The 23610-nt window shown below is 39.9% G+C and overlaps 3 protein-coding genes across 3 annotated transcripts; all 3 read left to right on the top strand.

The window, feature by feature from the left end:
* Positions 1-2833: 2833 nt before the first annotated feature.
* Positions 2834-6655, top strand: c13h14orf119 (chromosome 13 C14orf119 homolog). The gene is made up of 2 exons (XM_041802464.1): positions 2834-3564; positions 5101-6655. Exons 1-2 carry the CDS (start codon positions 3145-3147, stop codon positions 5272-5274), a joined length of 594 nt encoding a protein of 197 aa, XP_041658398.1. The 5' UTR covers positions 2834-3144; the 3' UTR covers positions 5275-6655.
* A 2810-nt stretch (positions 6656-9465) lies between these two features.
* Positions 9466-17188, top strand: dhrs1 (dehydrogenase/reductase (SDR family) member 1). The gene is made up of 9 exons (XM_041802370.1): positions 9466-9649; positions 10438-10586; positions 11453-11596; positions 12675-12754; positions 13042-13174; positions 13279-13422; positions 13512-13581; positions 16374-16454; positions 16551-17188. The coding sequence occupies exons 2-9, from the start codon at positions 10443-10445 to the stop codon at positions 16685-16687; spliced, it is 933 nt and encodes a 310-aa protein (XP_041658304.1). The 5' UTR covers positions 9466-9649; positions 10438-10442; the 3' UTR covers positions 16688-17188.
* Positions 17189-18776: 1588 nt separating this feature from the next.
* homeza (homeobox and leucine zipper encoding a) lies at positions 18777-23562 on the top strand. Its single transcript, XM_041803465.1, has 3 exons — positions 18777-19195; positions 19919-20006; positions 20367-23562. Exon 3 carries the CDS (start codon positions 20394-20396, stop codon positions 22380-22382), a length of 1989 nt encoding a protein of 662 aa, XP_041659399.1. The 5' UTR covers positions 18777-19195; positions 19919-20006; positions 20367-20393; the 3' UTR covers positions 22383-23562.
* Positions 23563-23610: the final 48 nt, after the last annotated feature.

The raw sequence follows: 23610 nt of genomic DNA, 5'->3' as shown, positions 1-23610 counted from the left end.
AGATAAAACTGGTTTATCAGATGTCAACAACAGCGTTTAAACAGGTATGAAAAAGTAGTTTTACATACGAGTTCAACTCAAGGATTTAACTTTAGAAGCCTGCGTAGAGACGCCATGCTCGTTGCCTAGCAACGGTGCGTCAACTTACGTCTTTAAAAGGCCGCGAAGTGATGGCATGAAACACTCGGTTTGTTGAGACTTCTTTGTTGTTTTACTCATCTCAGATTCTTCATTTCCAACCATAACGATGTGAAGACCAGAAAATGGGCGAATAAGCCTTATTTTTACCGCTTCATTCATACAGACCTACTCCCTCAGTATGCCTAATTAGTATTTACGGTTTTCTACTCGGAAATTCAAGCTGATAGTGGGCTCTGTTTGTGAGGGGTTCGAGTGTCTTTACATTTTTATAGCGCTGAGTGTTGCCATTGCTGAGGCTCATCGATTATAACATCAGCGAACTGTACCATTGAGATGTATTCAAGTGTAACGCCGATATCACGGAAACCGTATTGAAACTATAGCCGCCATCTTTGTTTATGTTACTAAGGGTGGGGCCGTGTGACATCACGTTCTATTCCTTATAACGTAGTTGCGCTAGGATGTTGAAATACTATAAAAGGCCTCAGCAGGAAACGCAACAGGTGTTTTTGCGTGCAAGTTTTCAAACTGCGGAGCCTTTTTTGAGCAATTTTATGCCATTTAACTGCCAAAATGTTCGGTCTTTCGTGGATTACGTCCACCGTTCGTCGATATGTCGGGTGCCCGGCAGAAAGCAGCGTAAAATTAAAGGCGGATAATTTTTTAGATCCGCCCAGGTTTGACCCTTTACGGAAGAGTATTCTGACTTTAATCTCAGAATTCTGACTTTTTTTCTCAGAATTCTGACTTTAATCTCAGAATTCTGACTTTAATCTCAGAATTCTGACTTTAATCTCAGAATTCTGACTTTTTTCTCACAGGTGAATAAAAAAATTTCGTCTCAGTGGCCCTAATACTCTTCCGTAGACCCTGAATCACCAGCAAGGATTGATTTGTAAGCTGCAAGGGAGACTGGTCTGAATTTGCTGCAGAAAAATCATGTTGGAAGTGGAGACAAACAGAGAGATCACGGAGAGAAGTCTCTGCTTGTTTTCACATCTACCCTCCCTCCCAAAGCCAGTCCATTATTACATACGCTACACAAAAACTTATTTTTGTGTTATTCTAAACGTTATTCTGCTTTCTCTCTCAGCCAAACATCACTGTTTGTTGTTTCCTTTTCCCATCTTTGTATCTCCAGCTGGCTCCTCTGTGATCCTTTGCTGCGGCCATCATTGCTTTCCACAGCCTGTTAAAGGGAGCCCACATCTCTGACTGGATCGCCCTGTATGTGCTAACAGTGAAGCTCTACCCCTCTGACAAAAACCAGGAAATATAGGCAGGTCCTGAAAGGGGGAGGTGAACGAGGTTTTAAATGTCGTAGAGTAGGGGTTTTTCAAAGTGTGGTAAAGTGAGCCGCCCCCAAGAGAAAATAATTTATTCCATGGACCCCCACCCTAATAAAAAACATAATTTTGAGAATATTTTCAAACATTTGTTTCGTTTTTAAGCATTTTATTTTAACATCTTTGTATTTTTGATACTTAAGTCTGCATGTGCATTTAAACATAAGTTTTTCCCAGGCAATCAGTTATTGAGTTTCAGTGATAAATTTATTGCCAATACTAAATGATTTTTATGCTCTTGTCTCGAATTTAGTGGGAACTATGAGTTTGCGTCCATGCGGTTGTTGCAGGATTGCATGACAGCAGATCATCCTCACCTTCAGCCTTGCCTGGTACTCGCTTTTGATGACTGGTGGTGCCAAAAACCTGCTCTTGCACGGGCTGTCTGAGTGTTTACAGCACGAAATGTCTCAGTAGCCTTCAGTGACTGAAATTCCTTGTACTTCTTGTCAAAAGTCCCCCAGTTTTGGTCACTATACTTAGTGCTTTTGTCTCAATATGGCCCCAGGGTTTATGCTGTCATTAGCTTCTGCATCTTTGCTAATTCAACAGTGTGGTCACTGAGTATTATCAGGACTTGTGCAAGACAATTCTAACTTTAGTAGTTAGTATTAACATTAATTAGACTTTTTAACCCTTCATAGATTACAAAGAGGCCTGAACATCTTAGCTTTCTTTTGTCCATACCTTGACCATGCCCAGTGTGAAATAACAGCAATCAACATACAAGGCAGAGGTTTTTCAGACTTTAGAGATTGAGAAAAATGTGTTTTGATACGTGTTGTAACCTTTGATAACCACAAGGTGGCCCAGGAGTCCTCAGAGTCAGTGGTTCTAGTTCTGAGCCGACTTTGCTGACATTTTAAACTACTAAAATGTTTGATTTAAAATGTTGAGCCTTAGCTGTGAGAAAATATGACAGAAGAAAGAGACAATGCAAAATAGACAAGTCTAAAACATGCTTTATTTTAAGAGCCCTATAGGAGGCCATGCATACTTTTTTATTTTAACCCATTTTGTCTAGATAACAAGTCCATTTTGGTTGTTTGTCCAAGATAACAAGACAAACAAGCAATGGACTCAAGGAAACAACCAAAATTTAGTGAATTCATGCTCATGAATTAAAATTTCATGAATTTTTTCAATAATAGGGTTAAAATTTAACCTGCATTTTGCTCCACCGTGCTACGTGTTTCCTAACTGATTCAAGAGACATGAACAAGGTCTGTCCAGTTTTCAACATCTAACAGGTACCAGTTACCATGGTCGCTGTTTTAACCGAAACACCGGATCCCGTCAATAAAAGGAGTCAGTTCTTAAAGCCGACTCGTCCGCGTTCGCAACATCATAGTCTCTTCCTGTATAGGTTGATGGAAAGATTAACGTTTGCCCCGTTCAACCTAGCTTTTCAAATATGCTAAAATTAAGGTGACATACTTCGGAAAAGGCTGGGAATTAATATCCTTTTATGCTAAAACACCTATCTGAAAACGTAGTTTTAAATTCTGACTCGAACGTTGGTGTTACCGATAGCTTAGCTTCATGTTAACGCTACCAAAGACTGGAAGAGTCTCTGTCGGCAGCTGGTATTGCTGATTAACTCAAAGCAGACGGATAACTGGATTACTGGACCGAAAGACACCAATCTTTCCAAACCATGTCGTGGTTCAGTCATGTCGACCAAGCCTCAATTCCGCAGCAACCACCGCAGCCCACTGACGGCTTCAGACTCAACCATAACTCCGGGTTCAGAGGTCCGACGGAGGTATCACCCTCCATGGCTACACAACACTGGACCGGCTTCCACGGCACCCCCAGCCCGGAGGACTTCCCTTCGGCTCCACAGGGAGTAGTCAGCCCTCCAAGCCTTGAGAAACTGTCTTGCTCTTCACCTAGTACAGGTCATATGGGAGAACCGGTGCCAATCTCCTATGTAAGCCTCCAGGAGCAGAGGTGCGTCCTGAGCTGGTTCAAGGGCTGGACCGCCACCCAGAGGGAGCGATTCCTGCAGGATCTTCTGGGGAAAGCTGTGCCGGGGAAAGTCTGTACCCTCCTAGATTCTCTCAGTACTCTTCAGGTAAGTCTTCCTGGTGCTGGGCAACACAGACCAAAAATTATAGCCTTTTTTTTTTTTTTTTTTTTTTTTTAGCTGAATGACAATGCACAGCACTGCTGGTTCATGCAACCCTGAACATTTCAGGAAAATGTCAGGATAACCTACCTGGAAAATGTCCTGTACACACTTATCTTTTACAACAGGACATGCTGGTATTCTGCCAGTCAGTGGGGCGGTGGAGGAGATGGGCCAGCAGGGAAATTTCAAGATAAAGTCAGGATGAAAAACCATGCAGTTTGCATTCACACATGCAGCTCACCCAGGTCAATTCAGGGAATTTACCTGATTTTGTGCAAATGTGAATAGGGCTTTTGATAAATGTAGATATGCAAATAAATGGTTATCAGAATGATTAACTGTCATATTGTTAGCCTCATAGTATAATTGCTTAAATATATTGTATGTTTCAAATAGAAAAACTATGTTTCATGTTTGTAAAAGGTATACAAGATCTTCAGTCATATATTCAATCAATAGAGAGAGAGAGTACTATCTAAATTGCACGGATATTTTTGCAACGTTTTGAAAAGAGTGTAGAATGGGTGTGCATGGGGCAATGGGTTCACTGACTAAGGCATTGTGGCACTCGTGGCATCTGAACATGTGGACTAAAGTTGACTGATGGCCAGAGGTGCTGGCTAGATTCTTTTGTGATGCCTTCTCTTGCTGCATTTTTGGGATATTGTTGGAAAAACACAGGGATAGCTAGGGATAGTCTGCTGGATACCAGAGCAGCAGCTGCACTTCTGAAGGCCCCTGGCGCACACGCCTGACCCAGCTCACTTAGACTGGATGCCCAGGCCCCGGTGGACTAGACCACCCTCAGGGCTGGCCGTGTGCATCATGGAGGGGTCAGCTGGGAAGGTACCATGAGAAATGGTGCATGGGCCTGGCAGAGGCCTAGGTGATGGTCATCAGGAGACCAGAGCAGTACAGGACCTAAGTTGATGTGTCAAACCGGCATATGACCGTGTCTTGCCATTTTGACTCACTTTTCTAAATGTTGCCAATGCATTTGTGCAGTGTAGACAAGGTTTAGACAGGAGTTTGCTGGCAAATTTTCATATTAAAGACAATGAATTACCCAGTAAAGGGTGCTGTATTGCCGTGGTATCAAACAGGTATAAATATGATTTAAACTTTCCTAATGTTATATATGGTTCTATATCAATTAAACTAAAAAAAAAAACATGTTAAATCCCCACTTAGACTGAACATTTAAATAGATTTCTTGTGGCCAGTAGTTGTATTAATGTTAGCTTTTTAAATACAGACTATTAAACATTGCACTTAACATTGGCCAGATAAAGTCAGTATAATTGTATAATCTTATTTTAACCCTACATAAACTATACTGATATAAAAAATATTTTCTTACCCATTATTTGGTTAGACAGTAGATTCTTATTTATTTTAAAAAAGGAAAAAGTTTCTGTGATTTATGTCGTTTTTTTCTCCCTATGTTTAACTGGCTTTCTCTCTTTCTACCCTGACAAGGTTAAAGACAGACTACCAAACATCTTTGAATGCCAGCTGCGCCTGTGGACCCAGTGGTTCGAGTCTTGGGGAGAGGAGGAGAGGAACCATTTTCTGCACATGCTGGAGGAATGGGACCCAGTTTTTGTCGCCCATTTTTACAGATGTGTAGCTGGAACAGCAGGGAGAGACTGAGCATAGTTTACCCCATGGTAGAAATTCAAGAAAATAAAACAAAATGTGTTGAAGAGGATATAAGTTGTGGATAAGGTGTGTTAAGTTTGAGATAGTTCTCTCCAGAGAAATGTTTGTGTTACTGATGGACCATATTCACATGGCAGCCATGTTCCTGACGATACAGTCAAAGTTGGACGGTCCATTGCTTCTCTGATGACCAACTACTGTGTGCCAGGTTTCAAGTCTTCTACTGCTTACAGATCAGTGACTGAAAAACCAATGTACTGTAAGTCAGCTGGGGTATGGGCTGTATTTCAAGTAAAGTCAATACATTTCAAAACATATTAACTACTATAGACAAGAGAAAATGTTGGCATTCAACCACCTCTGAGCTAGCTCAGAGGCTATCAGATGTAATTCCCTTCCTGTCAAATCAAACAGTCAGGCTGTTACTAAAGCATATGTCTGTATATTAATGTGGACAATGAGTTTAAAGTTCCTTTTGTTATACTGAGCGTCCCATCGGATTTTAACTCTTTATTGTTTCTCAGTTGGTGATTACTCTAAATGTGGGGATATAAGAACGATTTGTTTGTTTGAAAACTGCAGTAGTTTAGATACTGAGGCAGAGTTTGGAAGCTTAATTACGACCGTCAGCATGTTACAAATTCTTTCTGCAGTCAAAGAGGTGGCGTTAATGCCTTAAGTCGCCTGGCAAGCATCTACAAGGTGCCCATCTGTCAGTCAGATCAGCACTGCCATAGTCATACTAAGTCTTAGTCTTATTACTACCAAATAAGATCAGTTAATAAAAAAAAAATCATCCTGCAGAGTGTTTACAAAAGAAAAACTGACCATTTTACTTTCCCCCTGGCTTTAATCATGTTTATTTCTGCTGTGAAGATGGTCATTAGATTTTTTTTAAGATACATTTTTGGGCTTTTTATGCCTTTATTCAGGAGGACTGTAGATAGAGTTGGAAATGGGGATGAGAGAGTGGGGGAGAGACATGTGGGAAAGGAGCCACTGGCTGAACTTGAACCCTGGCTGCCCTTATACATGGGGTGCGACCTAACCGCAAAGCCATCTGTGCCCCAAAGATGGCCTTTTTATATAGGTTTTAATAGGGCATCTAAAGCAAGTGGACACACACAAAAAATGCATTGTTTGTAGTTTTGCATTGACTTCATGTTGCAGCATCTCAGCCCCTGACCCGACTGTGTCAGTTGAAAAATAGTTGTCGTGTGAAAATGGTCTAAGGGAAATGTTGGAGTTTAATAATTTTGTTGTGAGAACGGAGGCGTGTGCTCATATAAGCTGTTTTTATTCTGTTTTCTTCACTGGCCTCTCAATGGCTATGTCTTTCACTATTCCACTTTTTAAATAAAGTTAAATCATTTTTTGCTTAATAATTTTTATTATGAATAAAGCTGTGCTACTGGGACAGATTTAACATGTTTTTCCTTTTGGGTGTTTAAATTATTTTCCTTATTAATTAAAATCACTGACATTACTTGGAGAAGAGGATAAAATTATTGTTCTAGCACTTAAAACAATTTTACATTTTTGTTTTTTGTAATGTTTGTAACATTCAGAGGCATTTAAGAGAATTACTCTATAACCAAAAGATTTTTAGAGTAATACATGGCAAAGATTTCACACTTACAAAAAACATGTGCACTTTTCTCTTTACAACCCAGTCAGGTCATCTAGGAGTAAGTAACACTACTGAGCCCTTAAGTTCAACACCCTCCTCACAAAAACATAAGAATGGATAGCTCTTGTCTGTAAACTTTTGACTCCCAAATGAATACATAAGAGATCTGCCTCCAGCATCTTAAGATGAGATCTTTCTCTCGCTGTATTCCACCCAGTGTGTGAGGTAGTGCAAGAGAAACAGGAAACCAATCCACTGCTCTGAATTGACCCAGTTTGTCCAAGTTTATTCCAGTAACCATCTGATTATTTTTTTTAGAAAATTCACCCATGGTGGTAAGAAAACCTCCTAGTAACATCAAAGAAGCCAGTCAAGCCCAGAGCCCTGGTCGGTGGCTATCCCTAGATGTGGTCGGTGCAGACTGGCTACTTTTGTTTAATCAGGCGCTTTCTCATCAAATAACTAAGTTCTCAGTCAGTAAGAAGTTCTTTGGTGTAAGGAGTACACCTTATCTCTTTCTTAAGAAATGCTGACAGCTGGAGGCGCCTTAAACAACAAGCTCACTGATTGTTTACGTAACCCTTGCTATCTTGTGATACTGCGTCACACCGTCTGACTTCACAGACACTGTAACTCTGTATTGTTGTTTCTTCTGCCCAAACACTCTAACTTTGCACTGATTACAACCTGGACACTTCTATTCCTTTTTAGCTCAAAAGACTTTTATTTGGACTCATCAGACCACAGCACACTTTCCCCTTTCAGGTCAGTCCATCTCAGATGAACTCTGGCCTGCATAATTTAAGGGCGCCTCTGGATGTTGGTGTATGGCTTTCACTTTGTACGGGATTCTCAACTTAGAACTGTAGATGTAGTGACGTTAAGAGTTTTCCCGAGTGTTCCTGGGTCCACATCCATCACAGAATGCCTGCCACTGCAGTGACCCTGAAGGACTGAAGGTCACAGCCATTCGCTTTTGGCATTCTTTGGGCAGAGAATACTCCAGATTCTCTGAACCTTATGTTGATATTATGAATTGCTCATGACAAAATTCTTGAGGAACATTGTTCATAAACTATTAGACTTTTTTAGGGATGCACCATATCCAATATGCTGATATTCACAAAGTAGTTTTAGCAGATACCGTTATTTAAACATAGTTCAGACCTAAAACTTCAGTCCTTAAAACACACAAATCAAGGTTTGAGGTTGAACTAATGATAACAATTAAGTTCTTAAAATAGACTTTAAAGTGTAAGGAATGATGAATAACAAATAAGACCCCAGCTGATGTAGGTCTGTTGATGCAGCCTAAAACTTCACTTACTTATTTGTTTTGCAATATTTACAGATTTTTATAGCAAAAATATTGATTGTAAATATTAGCATGAATGTTCCTGCCAGCCAAAACCAATAATCTACTTTTTTTTTTTTTTTTTAACTGATATCATGCTATTAATATTGAGCCTCCCTATTTATTCGCCCATATAGTCTTTCACAAATTGGAGAACCTTGCACCATTGTTGATTGTAAACAGCTGAGTCTTTCATGAGTTTTTTTATATTTAGTCATGGTACTATCATTAGAAACCAATCTACTTACCTTTGGATGTTCTCAGTGTTTTTTTGTTTGTTTTTTTGTTTGTTTTGTAACATTCCACAACTTTTCCAGTCTTTTCTTGTCCCGTCCCAACATTTATGGAACGTGATACAGGGGTCAAATCCAGAATGTGTATGGATTTTTTAAAAAATAAAGAAGCCTACCATTCTGAACATTTAATATCTATGCTTTATACTGTATTCAATTGGATATGGGGTGCAAATAGATTTGCAAATCACTTTTTTGTTCATATTTAACTCAACTTCATTAGAACTGTGGTTAGTACAATGGGGTAGGGGGAAAAAAGACTCATTTAAGTTTCATCAAAGAGAAGAAGAGTAAGCATTCCTGTTTCATACATCTTAAATTCCTTCACAACTAGAAAGATGAATAACAGCATTTATATTTATTTAATAACAGCGTTGATCTTACTTGAATTATTTTAACTAACCATTTCTTGAATCATCATCTACTTCATGAGCGCCACTTTCATATTTTGGTGGACTATGGCGCCATCATGCGTCTAAACCAAAGATCGCCTTCAACAGTCCCAGTAAAGATAGTTCACTGTATCTGGAGTATTCATTATAATTTACACCTACAGATATCCCTTTTTGTAATCTGTGTACAACAAAACGCAAAACCACCAGTTGCGTTTGGATGGGGATGCTACTTGTAAGTAAGCTCATTAGGGCGTATTATTGAAACGTAACACCAATATTTCACCTTTTAAAAATATTTTGTGCGCAGAAAACGGCAGTGGCAGCATTTATAAGCCTAAATTAAAGATGTGTGGGTACAAACTTTAAAATAAATAACTACGGTGTTTTTCCAGGCTTTCCTAAAGGAATACAAGCGAAAGACGAAGTTAGCCGCAGTGAACCCTCAGCGTCTCTTGGAAACCACGCTCTCTGTGTGATTTATCATGTTCTCGCGAGAATACGATTGAAAGGTTGATTTGATAGCCGTGTAACTGTAACATAGTTCACATTGTTGGAGCTCGATCCACGGCTGTCAGATATAATAACTGCTGCACACACCAGCCGTGACATTTCTGCTGGGACTCTTCCTCGTCAGGGTTTAGCAAACTAGAATCGGGACTCGGCAAACAGGATCCAGCGCTTTCTGAAGAATAAGGTGACGATGTTTTTTATGCAAATGAACCAAGTGTGTACTTTTTAATATATAATTTAAGCATATCTGTTGTGTTAATTATTTCAAAATACACATGCTTTACTTACATTATATTTTATTGGAATCTTAAAACGAATCGCCATCTCTCTGGACAGACTTTTGGCTTACTCTGAATCTTTCTCGTTATGAAATCTTCTTGCCGTCATGCCAAACTAATTTTTAACGAGAAGTTTATAACATCAGCAAGACTACTGTTTCAGGGAGAAAGTATCACATGTTTTTATAGATTAAGCCATAAAAATTTTTAGTTCATAGACCAAAAATGACGAGATAGACTAGCCAGTAGAATAAGAAAATTTATTAAATAAATAAAAGAAACTAGTTACATAAGAACCCTAGAGACTAAACAGCTGTCTATCGATTTTTTTTGTAATAGTTTTGTGTTGTATTTCTCTTTTCTCTTCTTTCACTTTAGCTTGCTTTGAAAATAATATAAGTGTACAGCCTTGATTTAGGACAATAATCACACGCTGATACTGTCCTTATGACGTAATCAATATCTAAAGTCAACGATACATCGAAATTATTGTGCAAGATAAGTCAGCTTCTCTAGTTTCAACTGAACCATGGACAGTAGGTGGAGACAGTCTTTTTCCTGCTATGCAACCATGCTGGAAAATAATTATTTCCTTACGCTGTTCACCTTTGGTCATCGTAACCCACATCTGTTTAATGATACATGTGGTATATCTGATAGCACTGCTTATTGCAGGTGTTTTTTTTCTCCCCAGAGAACATGGCCTTGTCTGGTTGGGTGTGTGTAGTAACAGGTGCCTCCAGAGGTATTGGCAAGGGAATAGCTCTCCAGCTGTCTGAGGCAGGAGCCACAGTCTACATCACAGGACGACAGGAGAGCACCCTGAAAAAGACGGCTGCAGAGGTGACTTTTTGAGCTTTTGTGCCGAGTCAGGGTGATATCAAATCGTTATCTAATTGGGGCTGCACAATTTGCTGATGTCTGAATGCCGATATAATACTGATATTTAATTGTACTTCAGACCTTAACCCTACTCCTGAAAACACACAAATTTACAAAAAATTATAAGTTTGAGGATGAAGAAAGTAACATATTTCAGTCCTGAAAACACACTTTAAGGTGTAAAAAATGTTGCTGAATAAAGAAAAAGACTTCAGCTGACAGGGGTCTGTTGGTTCAGCCGAAATCTACATAAACTTATTTGTTCATACAATATTTACAGCTGATCCAGACAGATTTTTCAGTCAAAATATTGGGTGTAAATATTGGAAGAAATGTTTTTTTTTCTTATCTACAGACTTGTTAAGCTAATGTCTGCCAAAACCAATATAATGCCAATAGTATTGTGCACCCCTAATGGCAATGTTATTGTAACATGAGCATGATTTCCCACTAAATAGTAATGCTGGTTTTGGCTATGAGTGGTATGATAGATAAGAAAAGTATTGTGTAAAACAAAAGAAACAGCAGACAGACATAAAAACTGAGTTTTAGCAAATACACATGCTTAAATTTTTGCTTATTTTCATTTTTGATTGGATTCTCTGTATCTTTGAAATCATTTTTGCGAGTATTGTGCAGCCCTGTATCTAATGTAAATTTACCAGTGTTGATGCTTAAAGTTGTAATTCATGAAAATACAAAATCCCTCCCTCTCTCTCCTTAGTGTTTAACTGGTGCATGACTTGAAAATGATGTATTCTTGTCCTGTAAGAGTTTCAGCTAGTATTTGTTGTCATGGTTCACAGCTCTGTTTGTTCTCTAAACAGGTTACAGAGAGGGGTGGAAACTGTGTGCCAGTTATCTGTGACTCTACAAAAGATAAAGACATTGAAAATCTGTTTGAGCGGATCAAAGAAGAACAGAATGGCCGACTAGACATCTTGGTCAACAATGCCTACGCTGGGGTACAGGTAGGTGTGCTGCACTGTCATGAAACAGTTAAAGGTATAAAGCAAAGCAGTCCCAAAGCCCATTGGCACTCATTGTTTATCACGGTCTGATAGACACTTTATATCTCAGGGATTTTTTTTCTTTAGCTCTAGTGAAGCCAGAGCTTAGTGTTACATGACTCAAAGGCAAGATTTATTTTTCTGTGTGGCATTTAATTTTACAGTGTAAAGGCTGTTAATTTTATTTTGTCTGAAGTGATTCATCTGATTTAGTCTTAGTTTCACAGTAGACTGTAAAATGTGCATTGACATTGCTAAAATAACATCATAATGCAGATCAATGAAATTTAAAAAGTCAAGTCTTGTCATGTCTCTCCAAGAGAGGAAGCAAACTTTGCAGTTCAACCATGCCATGCAATCATTCAAGTGCCATTTTTAAAGAATAGTCTACAAAAAAATCCTTTCTTCATTTTTGTAGGTTTTTCTTACTGAATATGAAAATGACATCAAATTTATCCCCCCTTCAATACAAGAATTCATGTCCGATTTACAATACAAGTCAAAATCATCACAATTAGATATAAAATTAGGTTAAAACTACTAAGCCCTTGTTTGATCTAATATTGTCTTGGTTATAATATAGAATGATTAATTGCATGTGTTTGTTAAAAAATACATAAGATGAGGAACTTTAGAAATAATTGCATTTCAAATCACAATATTGGGGAGAAAAATCACAATAAGATTATTTTCCCAAAACGTTCAGCCCTACAGACAATAAAGTCAAATAATGAAGCCAACTTTCCTTACCAAGCAACACTAACCACCAATGAGACGCACTCTGAGATTGAGGTTGAGTACTGCCAGTGCAAAAAAGTAGTTAATGGACACAGGCCCTAAGTCCACACCCCTTTCAAAGTCTGCAAACTGTCCACTTGGGGCCTCTTAAGTTAGACTTTAAGGGTTTGTACAATTTGTTGAGGTTCCTGCAAAGTCCACAAGTGAAAACATAGAAATCCAACCATCTTGACTCTGCCTTTCTAGTGCACTCTGCCTCTTTTGCACCTCTTCTAACTCTTATCATGACTTGCTATTCCAGGCCATCTTTGACAGCATGGGGAAAAAGTTCTGGGAAACCGACCCTAACATTTGGGATTGGATCAACAACACAGGCCTCAGGTATGCTTTGTGCTACGTCATGTCTGATATGTCTCCTGAGTCATTGTCAACAAACAGCTGAATCATTTCTGATGTCTGGTAACACATTTCTTGTTACATGCTGTTACTCAGCATATTTTAGCTGTGAGTCAAGAATTTTGTGCTTCTGTGGAAATGTTTTGAAAACACATAAATAAATACCACAATGATGACAATGTTAACTGTAAGTCATGCTGGATTCACTTGTATTGATTGTTTAAAACCAAACAGAAAAGGATGACTAACATGCAGTTTCATTTATCTGACAGGGGACACTACGTCTTCTCAGTGTATGCATCCCGACTGATGGTTGCCCAAGGTCAGGGTTTGATAGTCACCATTTCCTCATTTGGGGGGCTTCGGTATCTCTTCAATGTGGCATATGGTGTTGGCAAAGCAGCTGTAAGTTCACTACATTTATTTGATCATGTTTAACCTAGATAGATGTTCTGTGTTTTTAGATCAGTGTGATAAAAAACCTGTTTTGTTTCGTGGTTTGTTTCCAGTGTGACAGGCTGGCAGCAGACATGGCTCATGAGCTGAGAAGTCGGGGAGTGGTTTCTGTCAGCCTGTGGCCGGGAGCGGTACAGACAGAGTTGGTGTCAGAGTTGGTAATTGAGAAAGAAGCACCACAGGGGATAAATCCTAAGGTAGGCGCCTACCTAACAAACATTCATTAACTGCTGTAGCTGCTTCTGTGTTTTTCTTTAACTAATTGCTTAGGTTTCCTTTTCCTTAGTTTAAAGATGTGTTTGTCAATGGAGAAACCACAGAAATGAGTGGGAAGTGCATCGTCAACCTGGCGAAAGGTAAGACATTACTATATTCAACACATTTACACAACTGCCATTTCCTCTGACATCAAACTACAGGTGGGAAATGCAAACGCTGAATTTATCTAGCACTGCAAGTGATATACATAAATGGCGGTACAGATGAGGGCGAAATTACACTAGACACTAGTGAATGACTTAGCCAAGTCAGGAACTGTAGTCTGGAAGAAGACCATCACTAGAGCCCTGCACAGGAACAGACTGATAGGTTGGAGACCAAGAAAAACTTAACTTCTGCAGAAGAGACACCTTCAAGTCAGACTGATGTATGCTAAAGACAATCTGGAGAAAGAAGCATGCCCTTTGGTCGGAAGAGACCAAACTAGAGCTCTTCAGCCATAGAGACGTTGCTGTGTTTGGAGAAAGAAGGGAGAGGCGAGTCACCCAAAGAACAATGTCCCCACAGTGAAACATGGTGGTGGGAATACTATATGGGAATGCTTCAGTGCGTCTGGAACTGGGAATCTCTGAAAGGTGGAAGGAATCATGAAGAAAGACGGATATGTGAAGATTCTTAAAGAAAACCTCAAGCAGCCAGCACCAAAACTGGATCTGGGTTGTCGCTTTGTCCTCCAACAACGACCTAAAATGTGCAGCTCCTGGTGAAGAACTGCTGCAAGAAGACCAAAGTGAACACAATTGACTGGCCTGTGCAAAGCCCTGACTTAAATCCCATTATCTTTTTACTTTGTAATTTCTTCCTTGGGTTTAAATGTAACAAGGTTTCAAGGATTGCTCTCTAAAGGTACAATCGTGATATCATATGGCTGCATTGATCTTCTTCCTATGAAGTTTCAATCCTCAAAACACTTTTTGATTTTAAAACCAAGTGCAGTTTGACAGTTGACATGAAACTTTCAACCAAATGAGATGTTGATAATAGAAGGGGAACTCTTAAATGCCTTGTTTAGTTTTCAACTACATAAAAATCTGATGAGCATTTTTGACATTTAAATGAAAGACTAAACAAAGAAGGTATTCACAAGGACAGCTTCATATGCATCAAGGCTTTTATATGCTTCAAAATCACTGCCTGTATGCATGACTGCTGCCTCTTTCATTCTTCAAGTTTTTCTGTTTGTGAGCACCTTCAAGGTGGCTCACTTTATTTGACAGTCATTTGTGTTCAGTAAGCTAACTGTTATGCTTTTTTTTTCAGTTACTTTTCTTGCTCCTTCGACACCTGCAACGTAAAACCCCGTTTCCAAAAAAAAGTTGGGGCACTTTGTAAAATGTAAATGAAACAATGCAATGATTTGAAAATCTCATAAATTCATACTTCATTCACACTAAAACATATCAGATGTTGAAGCTGAGACATTTTACCATTTCATGAAAAATATTAGCTCATTTTGAATTTTTAAGTAGCAACACATCTAAAAAAAGTAGGGATGAACTAATTAGGTTTATTGACAACAGGTTACATAATATGACTGAGTATAAAATGAGCATTTTAGAGAGGCAGCATCTCTCAGAAGTAACAATGGGCAGAGGTTGACCAATCTACAAAAAAACTGTGGGACAATTTTTGAAAAATATTCTTCAATGTAAAATTGCAAAGACTTTCAAAATCCAACCATCTACAATACATAATATCATTAAAAGATTCAGATAATCTTCTGTTCTGGATATCACCACATGGGCTCAGGAACATTTCCAGGAACGTTTTCTGTTAACACAGTTCACTGTGCCATCCACAAATGCAAGATAAGCTTCATCATGCAAAGAAGAAGAAGCCACATGTGAACACAATCCAGAAATGCTACCAAACTGAGGCAAAATGGAAAACTGTTCTGTGGTCAGGCGAATCAAAATTTGAATTTCTTTTTAGAAACCATGGACAACTAATGAGGAGAGAAACAATCCAGGTTGTTATCAGCACTCAGTTCTAAAACCTGCATCTCTGATGGTATAAGGTTGCATTAGTGCCTATGGCAGGAGCAGCTTACACATCTGGAAAGAAGCTATCAATGCTGAAAGGTATATAGAGGTTTCAGAGCAACATATGCTCCATCCAGACATCTATACTTGTGAAGGCTTTGCATATTTCAGCAAGACAATGCTAAACCACATCCAACACAACAGTATGGCTGACTGTTCACCAATAGATACATTTGGAGCATCATAAAATGAAAAAAAAAACATCAATGGACTGTTGACAACAAGATTCCTACATCAAACAAGACTGGGACAACATTCCTCTCCCAAAACTCCAGCAACCAGTCTTCTCACCTCCCAGATATTGACAGACTGTTGTTAAAAGAAGAGGGGATGCTACACAATGATAAACAAAACCTTGCCCCTACTTTTTTGAGTTCTGTTGCTGCCATCTAATTCAAAATGAGGTCATATTTTTCATGAAGTGGTAAAATGTCTCAGTTTCAACATCTGATATGCTGTTTATATTCTATTGTGAATGAAGTATGATCACAAATCTCTGTATTCTGTTTTTATCCACATTTTACACAGCGTCCCAACTTCTTTAGAATTTGGGTTGTAATTTTTGATTAAAAGCTTTGGTAGCCTAATATCAACACCTGCATTTTCTAGCGAGTGACATCACTCGAGTCACTACAAAGTTAATTTTTCTGGTTTAACAGTGAAATTTGTCACAAACGTTGGCATTGAACTTTAGAGAGTGAGATTATTCACATCAAAATCAGAATGTTAAATGAGACAGAGAAGTTATTCTGAGTACACGTTTGATCTGTACATGAAATCAGTGTTTGATTTTATGCAAATCATACCATGTTTTTTTATATTAATAGATAAAAACCTGATGTCACTGACTGGGAAAGTACTCATGACCTGTGACCTGGCAAGGCGCTATGGACTGCGAGATATTGATGGTAAGTTTGCATTATAATAAAAAGTCTTTAATAGACTTTTAAAACATGAGGCTTAATGCAGTAGTTCTGACATTTGTTTCATCTTTTTATTCCCAGGGCGGAGTGTTGCTGATTACACTTCTGTAAAAAGCATCCTGTCCCAGGCCCCTTATTTCTCCTGGCTGTCAGTTGTTGTCCCTTCTTTCATACGCGTCCCACGCTTCATACTTTCAATGGTTCATAGCCGCTTCTAAACATTTCCTGTTTCAGTGCTGCAGAGGCAGTTTCTGTGCTTCAAGTGCATGGATGACTACCGCATGGCAGTAACAGACTGGCTACAGTTTTTGAGGGAGCTTGTGTAACTAACTTTTAATAAATGTCTTTCTTACTTAAGTACTATATGAAGTACTTGATGAAGTTTTAGGGAGAAAAGTTTATATGAAGGACTCTCAACTATATTTTCTGTATACAACTTTATAAATGTTAACGGTTGGTGAAGCCGCATAATGTGAAATGGAATTTAATATCACTACATGGCACATATTAGCTTAACATGAAGTCAATGAAAGATTTCAGAAACTCATACTTTTTTACATATTTTTGCACATATTTGCATGTATTTGTAACATCTCTGTAAAAGGAAATATACTCACAACACTACTGCTTAATTTCAAATGAGGTTTTGTTTGTATTGTATGTATTACCCAACCTAAGTCATCATTTCAGTTTAAATAAAAAACTATTACGTTGTTCAACTTTGTCTCTTATTTTTTTATTCAGAGCCATAGCATGCCCAAACTGATAAAAATGTATATGGAAACTCTTGCAGGCAGATAAAAATCCAAAAAAGAAGCAGCAACTCCACTTCGAGATCCCTCTGGATGTCCAAGCTCCTCACCCTCATTCCTGAGGAATCTCATTTCACCCGCTGGTCTCCACAATCTCATTTTTTTGGTCTTTACCCAAAGTTCATGACCATAGGCAAGGGCTGGAACATAGACTGACTACTAAATCAAAAGCTTGGGGCAAAGACTCACTCCCCAACTGGAGGGAGCAAACTGCCCCAATGCCTGCTGGAAGTCCTGAGCTAAGGAAGCCAACAGAACCACATCATCTGCAAATAGCAGAGGTGAGATTCTGAGATCCCTGACCCTCAAACCCTCCTCCCTGACTGTGCCTTGAGATCCTGTCCATGAAAATAACACAAGTAAGGAGCGGCCATGGCCTTTCCTTTTGTGCAATGCCAAATCAAGAGCATATGGCTTGTAGTTAATCATTCTCTATTTGTCCATAAGCCAAAAAACTGGGCAATTTCACATAGTGGCTGTATTTGAAAAGAGCTGCTCACATCTAATTCCCATGCAACCCAACAGAGCTTGAGCAGTTTTGCAAAGAAGAACAGAGTTTAACCTTTGTGTCCAGATGTGCAAGCCTGATCGAGACCTATCCACACAGACTCAGCACTGTGATTGTAGCCAATGACGCATCTACTTTAATCTGACTGGAAGGGGGTAAATATTTAAGCAGTCACCTATTTCCTATTTTATGCCATATATTTTTGTTTAATTGACATTACTATAGCGGCTGATCCATCCAAATTAAAGCGCTCCTACAATTACATTGTGGGAATCTGTTTTCTCTTTGACATGGGGGGGGGGAATTAACATGTTATGATGTTAAATCCAGCCTTATAATCTCAAGAAAATTAGATAAATAAATCAAGATCTTGAGAAAATTTACTCATGACCATTAAGAAACAGACTAAAGTGAAATATATGGATGCAAATATCCGCCTAGGGCCCAGTACAGCTTAGGCTTGTGCCAGTCTCCCCCCTGCACATTCACGACCTATTTAAAGAAGCTCCATGACCCACTTTTGGGACTCAACCCACCAGTTGAGAACCACTGTTTTAAAAGACTTCTTTATGCTGCCAAAAAAGTGACTTGTCTGTTTAACTGGATAAATACAGACAAATATCAGTGAAGATTAGGCTCTAGGAGCTTTGTATAGTTGGTTCAAATGCTTTCAGAGGGATTTGGGGGACTATTAACGAGATTTTGTGATGTAATTATTAATCATTTACCATCATTGATATGAGAAAGGATGTTAAGAGTTATGAATTCCATATCAAAATGAGAGGATGGTGGTTTTAACTGACCATTATATCACATGTTAGTTTGTCTGATCTGGGGGTGACCAGTGGGTGGTTGACGTGAAAATGTTTAGCCTACTGCCACGGATTTATTATACAGGCGCCTCCTCCCTCCAATCCATGGCCAGCTCTTCCAGACTGGCACACCCACCCCGCCGTCACTGTGGGAGAGTTGGGCCTTGTGGGCTTCCTGGTCCTCAGCTCCGCCTCGCCTCGATCTGGCCGGACAGGGGAAAACACTTCTCAGTTAAAAGAACAAAAGCAACGACTGATGGACGGAGGGGGACGAAGTAACGACGACTCTTCAGACATAAACCACACGGATTGAGATATCTGTACCCTCTTCGACGGGACTTATTCGGGGATCTAACTCCTACGAAAGGCGACAAACTTGGTCGCCTCGCATCTTTGTGTCCCGACAGTAATCCGTCGAGGTGCTTGATAAATAAGACAAGGGTCAAACAGGCAGACAGACGGTATTGTTTCCCTTCTCTTCCTCTAAACTTCGGCCATTAAAAGCGAAGTGGTTGAGGAGGGATTCTGGGTTTCTTTCGCTTTCGTTGCGCTGAAGCGGATCTCAGGAAGAAAGCGTTGTTTGGCGGATTTTCGGTAAGTTTATTTTTATGTTCCAGTGAAGCGTGTCTGTCGTTGAAGTGCGCCTGTGCAGTGTGAAGCGTTTTACTTAGTACGCCATAAAGGGGTAGTCGCTGGAGTGCTACTACCCCTGGCACAACTTCTACAGCTTTCAATTCCACTAAAACAAAGATAACACGTTGAAACTGCCTCAATGTGTGAAAGTTAAACACCAAAAACTAACGAGGCCACCGTGTGACCTCATACCCGGGGGTTGAGATGTGTCACGTATGACTAATACGATGATTTCATGATTGTTTGCCAATGTTTTTGGTACACTTGACCATTCCCTTCGTGGCTAAAGCGACCTAAATCTTCTGCCATGGCGTAATCGTACTAAATACGCAGTACTTCTCCAGATATCACAAATGTCTCTTCCTACTAAATCACTTGGGGACAGATGCTTGTAAAAGACTGTTCAGTTTGTTGTTTCAAACTCTTGTAATGATCAGGAATGCCAACAAAATACATGTAAATGATAAAATATGAATAAAAGTCCCCTGTATTTGGCTTTCTTACCAGTAAACTTACATTTCAGTTGTGATATTTCAACTTGTTTAGCACCTGTTGCTTCAGAAATTTCACAGTTGTATTAACTTTTTATATTTAACTATCTGTGTTTGCTGCTGTTTAATGTGTGTACATTGGATGGACTTTGACTTGGCTATGGCTGATGGAACCAATTTCCTCTGTCCACAGGTTTGTCGTGGTATCTGTCCTTGTGAAGAGGTTACTTATCTTTCGGGACCGATAACTCGAGAGAGGAACAAAGCCCGGCTGGAAAAGGGTGAGAAAGTAGACCATGATGGATTTCTCGTAGAGCCCCATTCCCCACGCTCCCACCCTTTGCGACCCCCCTACACTCATACAAAACAAAAGTCAGACCCCACTCTTTGGGGGAGGGGAACCCAGTCTGGACAGGGTACGGGCTACGACTAGTTTCAGGGGGAGTTCAGAACTAGGAGTGCAAAGTAGAGGGGGAAGGGAAACAGCTGTCAGATCATTGACTTTACAAAAAGTTGTTAAAACATCAGTCTACTCTTGATGATGTCTTGGCTCAGAATTGCCTTTTACATGTGAAGTGCAAACAGTGTCATAATAAGTAAAAACCTTGATACTAACATTGGCATATGTGATCCTTTTCCAGTTGAGACTGCTTCTTTTGATATCCCAGATGGCAACCTACAGTGAGCACAATGGCAGAAATGGACTTCTTATGAGCACGAAGAAGCCGTTTGAAGCAAAAGCAGCCAAGGCAGAATGTGAAGAAAAGCTTGAAGCTAAACGCTCCCCCAAGGATTCGCACCACTCTGCCAGCTCAAATGAAAGCAACACAAGTGGTGTGCCCAGTTTCACCACTAACCACAACAATGTTGTGTGCCTGCCTCTTGTGTCTGAGGGACTGAAATTGGTTTGGACGCAGTCAGATCAAACCCGTGAACTTGACACAATCCCAGAGCTAGTCCATGCCTTTAACTTATTTCCATATCCATCATCCCGTGAGACAAGCACCCTGGCCCGGGTATGTGCCTTGCCACTGGACAAAGTGAAGGTGTGGTTTATGGTGCAGAGGATTAAATATGGTATCAGCTGGTCGTCGGAGGAGATAGAGGAGACGCGGCGAAAGCTGGCAGTGCCTGAGCTTCATGATGACTCTACTGAGGCCAATGAGGAAACCACATCGAAGAGTAGCAGCAATGGTTGTGAAGAAGTGGTAATAGAGGATGATGAAAGTGACGAAGTGGAGGTTGTTCCTCCCAGCTTCACTCCTCAAAAAAAGAAACCAAAGTGTGAGTCACCAGATTCCTATAAACCAGCCAAATCCACTGTCCCATGTTTCAGTTCTACCCTCCCTCCTCCTGGGGATTCTTATTTCTACCACCCACCAGCAGACAGCCCAGCAAGTACAGCTGCTGATGTCTCCCTTGACCTTTCATTGTCACCGTCACATCAAAACCGCCATGGGCGCTATAAGAAGACTAAAGTTCAGCTTGCTGCCCTTCGAAAAAGCTTTCTTAGAGAGAACTGGCCAGCCGAGACAGAGCTTAGACGTTTGCAGGAAGAAACTGGGCTGAGCCGCAACGACATTCGTAAATGGTTCAGTGACAGCCGGTATCAGCTTAGGGTTGGCCGAGGGAGCCTGGCGGCAGCCCAAGGTTACTCACAACAGACAACAGTTGGGGATAAACAAGATCAACAAAGTGAACCTCTTTCTCTTATTTCTCAAAAGACTCGTCCACTGAATGGTGTGAAGGGACATGACGGAGCCCGTGGCAATGGGATACGAAATTCACATTTCTTTCAGACTTTTTTGTCAAACAGCCTTGAAGCATTTGGAGAAAGAGTTCTTGAGTCAGACAACTATGTTGTTATGGAGGAGCTTTCTAGTGATGTGGACAGTAATGGTCAAGAACAAAGTGAGGAACAGCCCTTACAACTGACCAAGACGTGCAAGATTGAGCCAGATGTTCCCCAGGAACCACTGCTGATATCGAACTCCTCTCCCTGCTCCTCCCCCTCTGGTAGCCCACCACTGTCTACATCACCCAGTAAACCTCTTTCAAAGAGCACATCTAAAAAGTCAATCCACTCAGCCAAAGCTAGTCCCTCACAAACGCCTGTTCGCATCACAGGGACTTCTTCATCAGCATCCACGTCCCCTGCCCTCACTGCTGCTGGGCGACCAAGAAAAACTAAGGAGCAGTTGGATCTTTTAAAGCAGTACTTCCTACGCTGCCAGTGGCCCAAGAGTGAAGATTACACTGAGCTTGTAAAGCTCACAGGTTTACCCCGTGCTGACGTTATTCAGTGGTTTGGTGACACACGTTATGCGGTTAAAAATGGCCAGCTGCGCTGGGTGAAAGATGTCCGTGACCAGTTCTTGGCTGACCTGGCAGCCCAGCAAAGTGGCACTGGTTTGACTAATGGAGGTGGCCGTGGGACATCAGGAAGTAGTCGCAAACGAAAATCTCAAGGAAACGGAACATGTGCTGATTCTCCTGATATCCAGCCATTATTAACATATTACCTTTCAACGGGACCACTTCAGGAAAAAGACCTTGATGCTCTATGCAAGAAATCAAGAATGAGCTACCAGCAGGTGCGCGACTGGTTTGCTGCTCAGGATGTTGAAGAGACTGAACAAGTAGATGTGACTGATTGACACACTGGAAAAGACTTGGGTACTTTTATTAAAATTGATGGAGTTGTCCTCACATCCTTGCACCAACAAGCATAGGTATTAGTTGGGTTTAAATTGCTTTAATTAAAGCAGGTTTGTAACATCCAGTCTTCCCAGTCCAAGCCCAAAGTGAGCTTGGTGTTTTTTATGTATGCTGCATTTCCTGCTTATCCTAATATATTTGGACTTCAATTATAATTGTGCTGCCTGTGTTGCTGTAAAAGGACAGTATCTTTACACTGGTTTGCTACATGTTTGAGCGCATTACTTCTGTTTAGATATTACAGCTACAGATATTTTATTATGCTATTGTAGCAGTATAATTTAAACTGGTTGTACCTTTGGTACCTCACTATAGCAGATATCATGTCTAACTCCTCCAGAAAATGTCTGTGTTGATAATTTTGTTGACTGATCACTGTGTGTAATCATTCCTAAACAAACAATTCCTCATCATCAAAAGCACACTGGACATGTACACTTTAAATTGACATATTGCACTTGGTTTAAAAGCTTGATGCCATTTCCATTAAATCCATTTCTTTCACAAAGGTCAAATTTTTTGACTTAACGGTGTCATTCTTAATCCCTTAAACTGAGACTTATACCATTTTAAAAACAGTATAGCCCACCCAATACTGTGAAATTACAAAACCACATTTATGTTTCTTTTTCAGACACCGTTTAATTTTTGAAAAAACTATATGTTGCTTGTCATTTGCCTTTCTGTGCATCTTTAAACAGTCCCACAGTAGAGGGAAATCTGCAAATGCATAGATATACATCTGTTAGAAATGCACAATTGGACATCCACTTGATAATTCAGTCAGTATTTTAGGCTACACCTCTTGTTTCTGAGTGTAGGATGTGAGTTGGTTGAATTATGATGTAGATACTTTAGATAAATTCTGGGGTCTGTGTTCTCCACAAATAAGGATTTAAATCCAAAGAATTATCATCCATCACTCGTATTATGAAGTGTAACACAGACGATACATGTTAAGGTTATGAGTTCAGGAAAACTTCTTTGTAGTACTTCTTTGTAGACCTACAGGGGGTGTAGTGGAGTTGGAATGGAGTCACAGAGTTCATTTCAGTGTCTTCCTCAGCAGGTGTTTTTAATATATTTGTCCTGTTCTCATTTGCACAATTGTGTCACTGGAAACCAGTAAAAAGATTTGCATTTATAATTAAGTGTGCAAGCCATGTT

Source organism: Cheilinus undulatus, linkage group 13 (assembly GCF_018320785.1).
Source record: "Cheilinus undulatus linkage group 13, ASM1832078v1, whole genome shotgun sequence".
In the NCBI taxonomy this organism is placed as follows: Eukaryota; Metazoa; Chordata; class Actinopteri; order Labriformes; family Labridae; genus Cheilinus; species Cheilinus undulatus.
The sequence above is the reverse complement of the archived record's forward strand: the minus strand, read 5'-3'. Positions and strand labels throughout refer to the sequence as shown.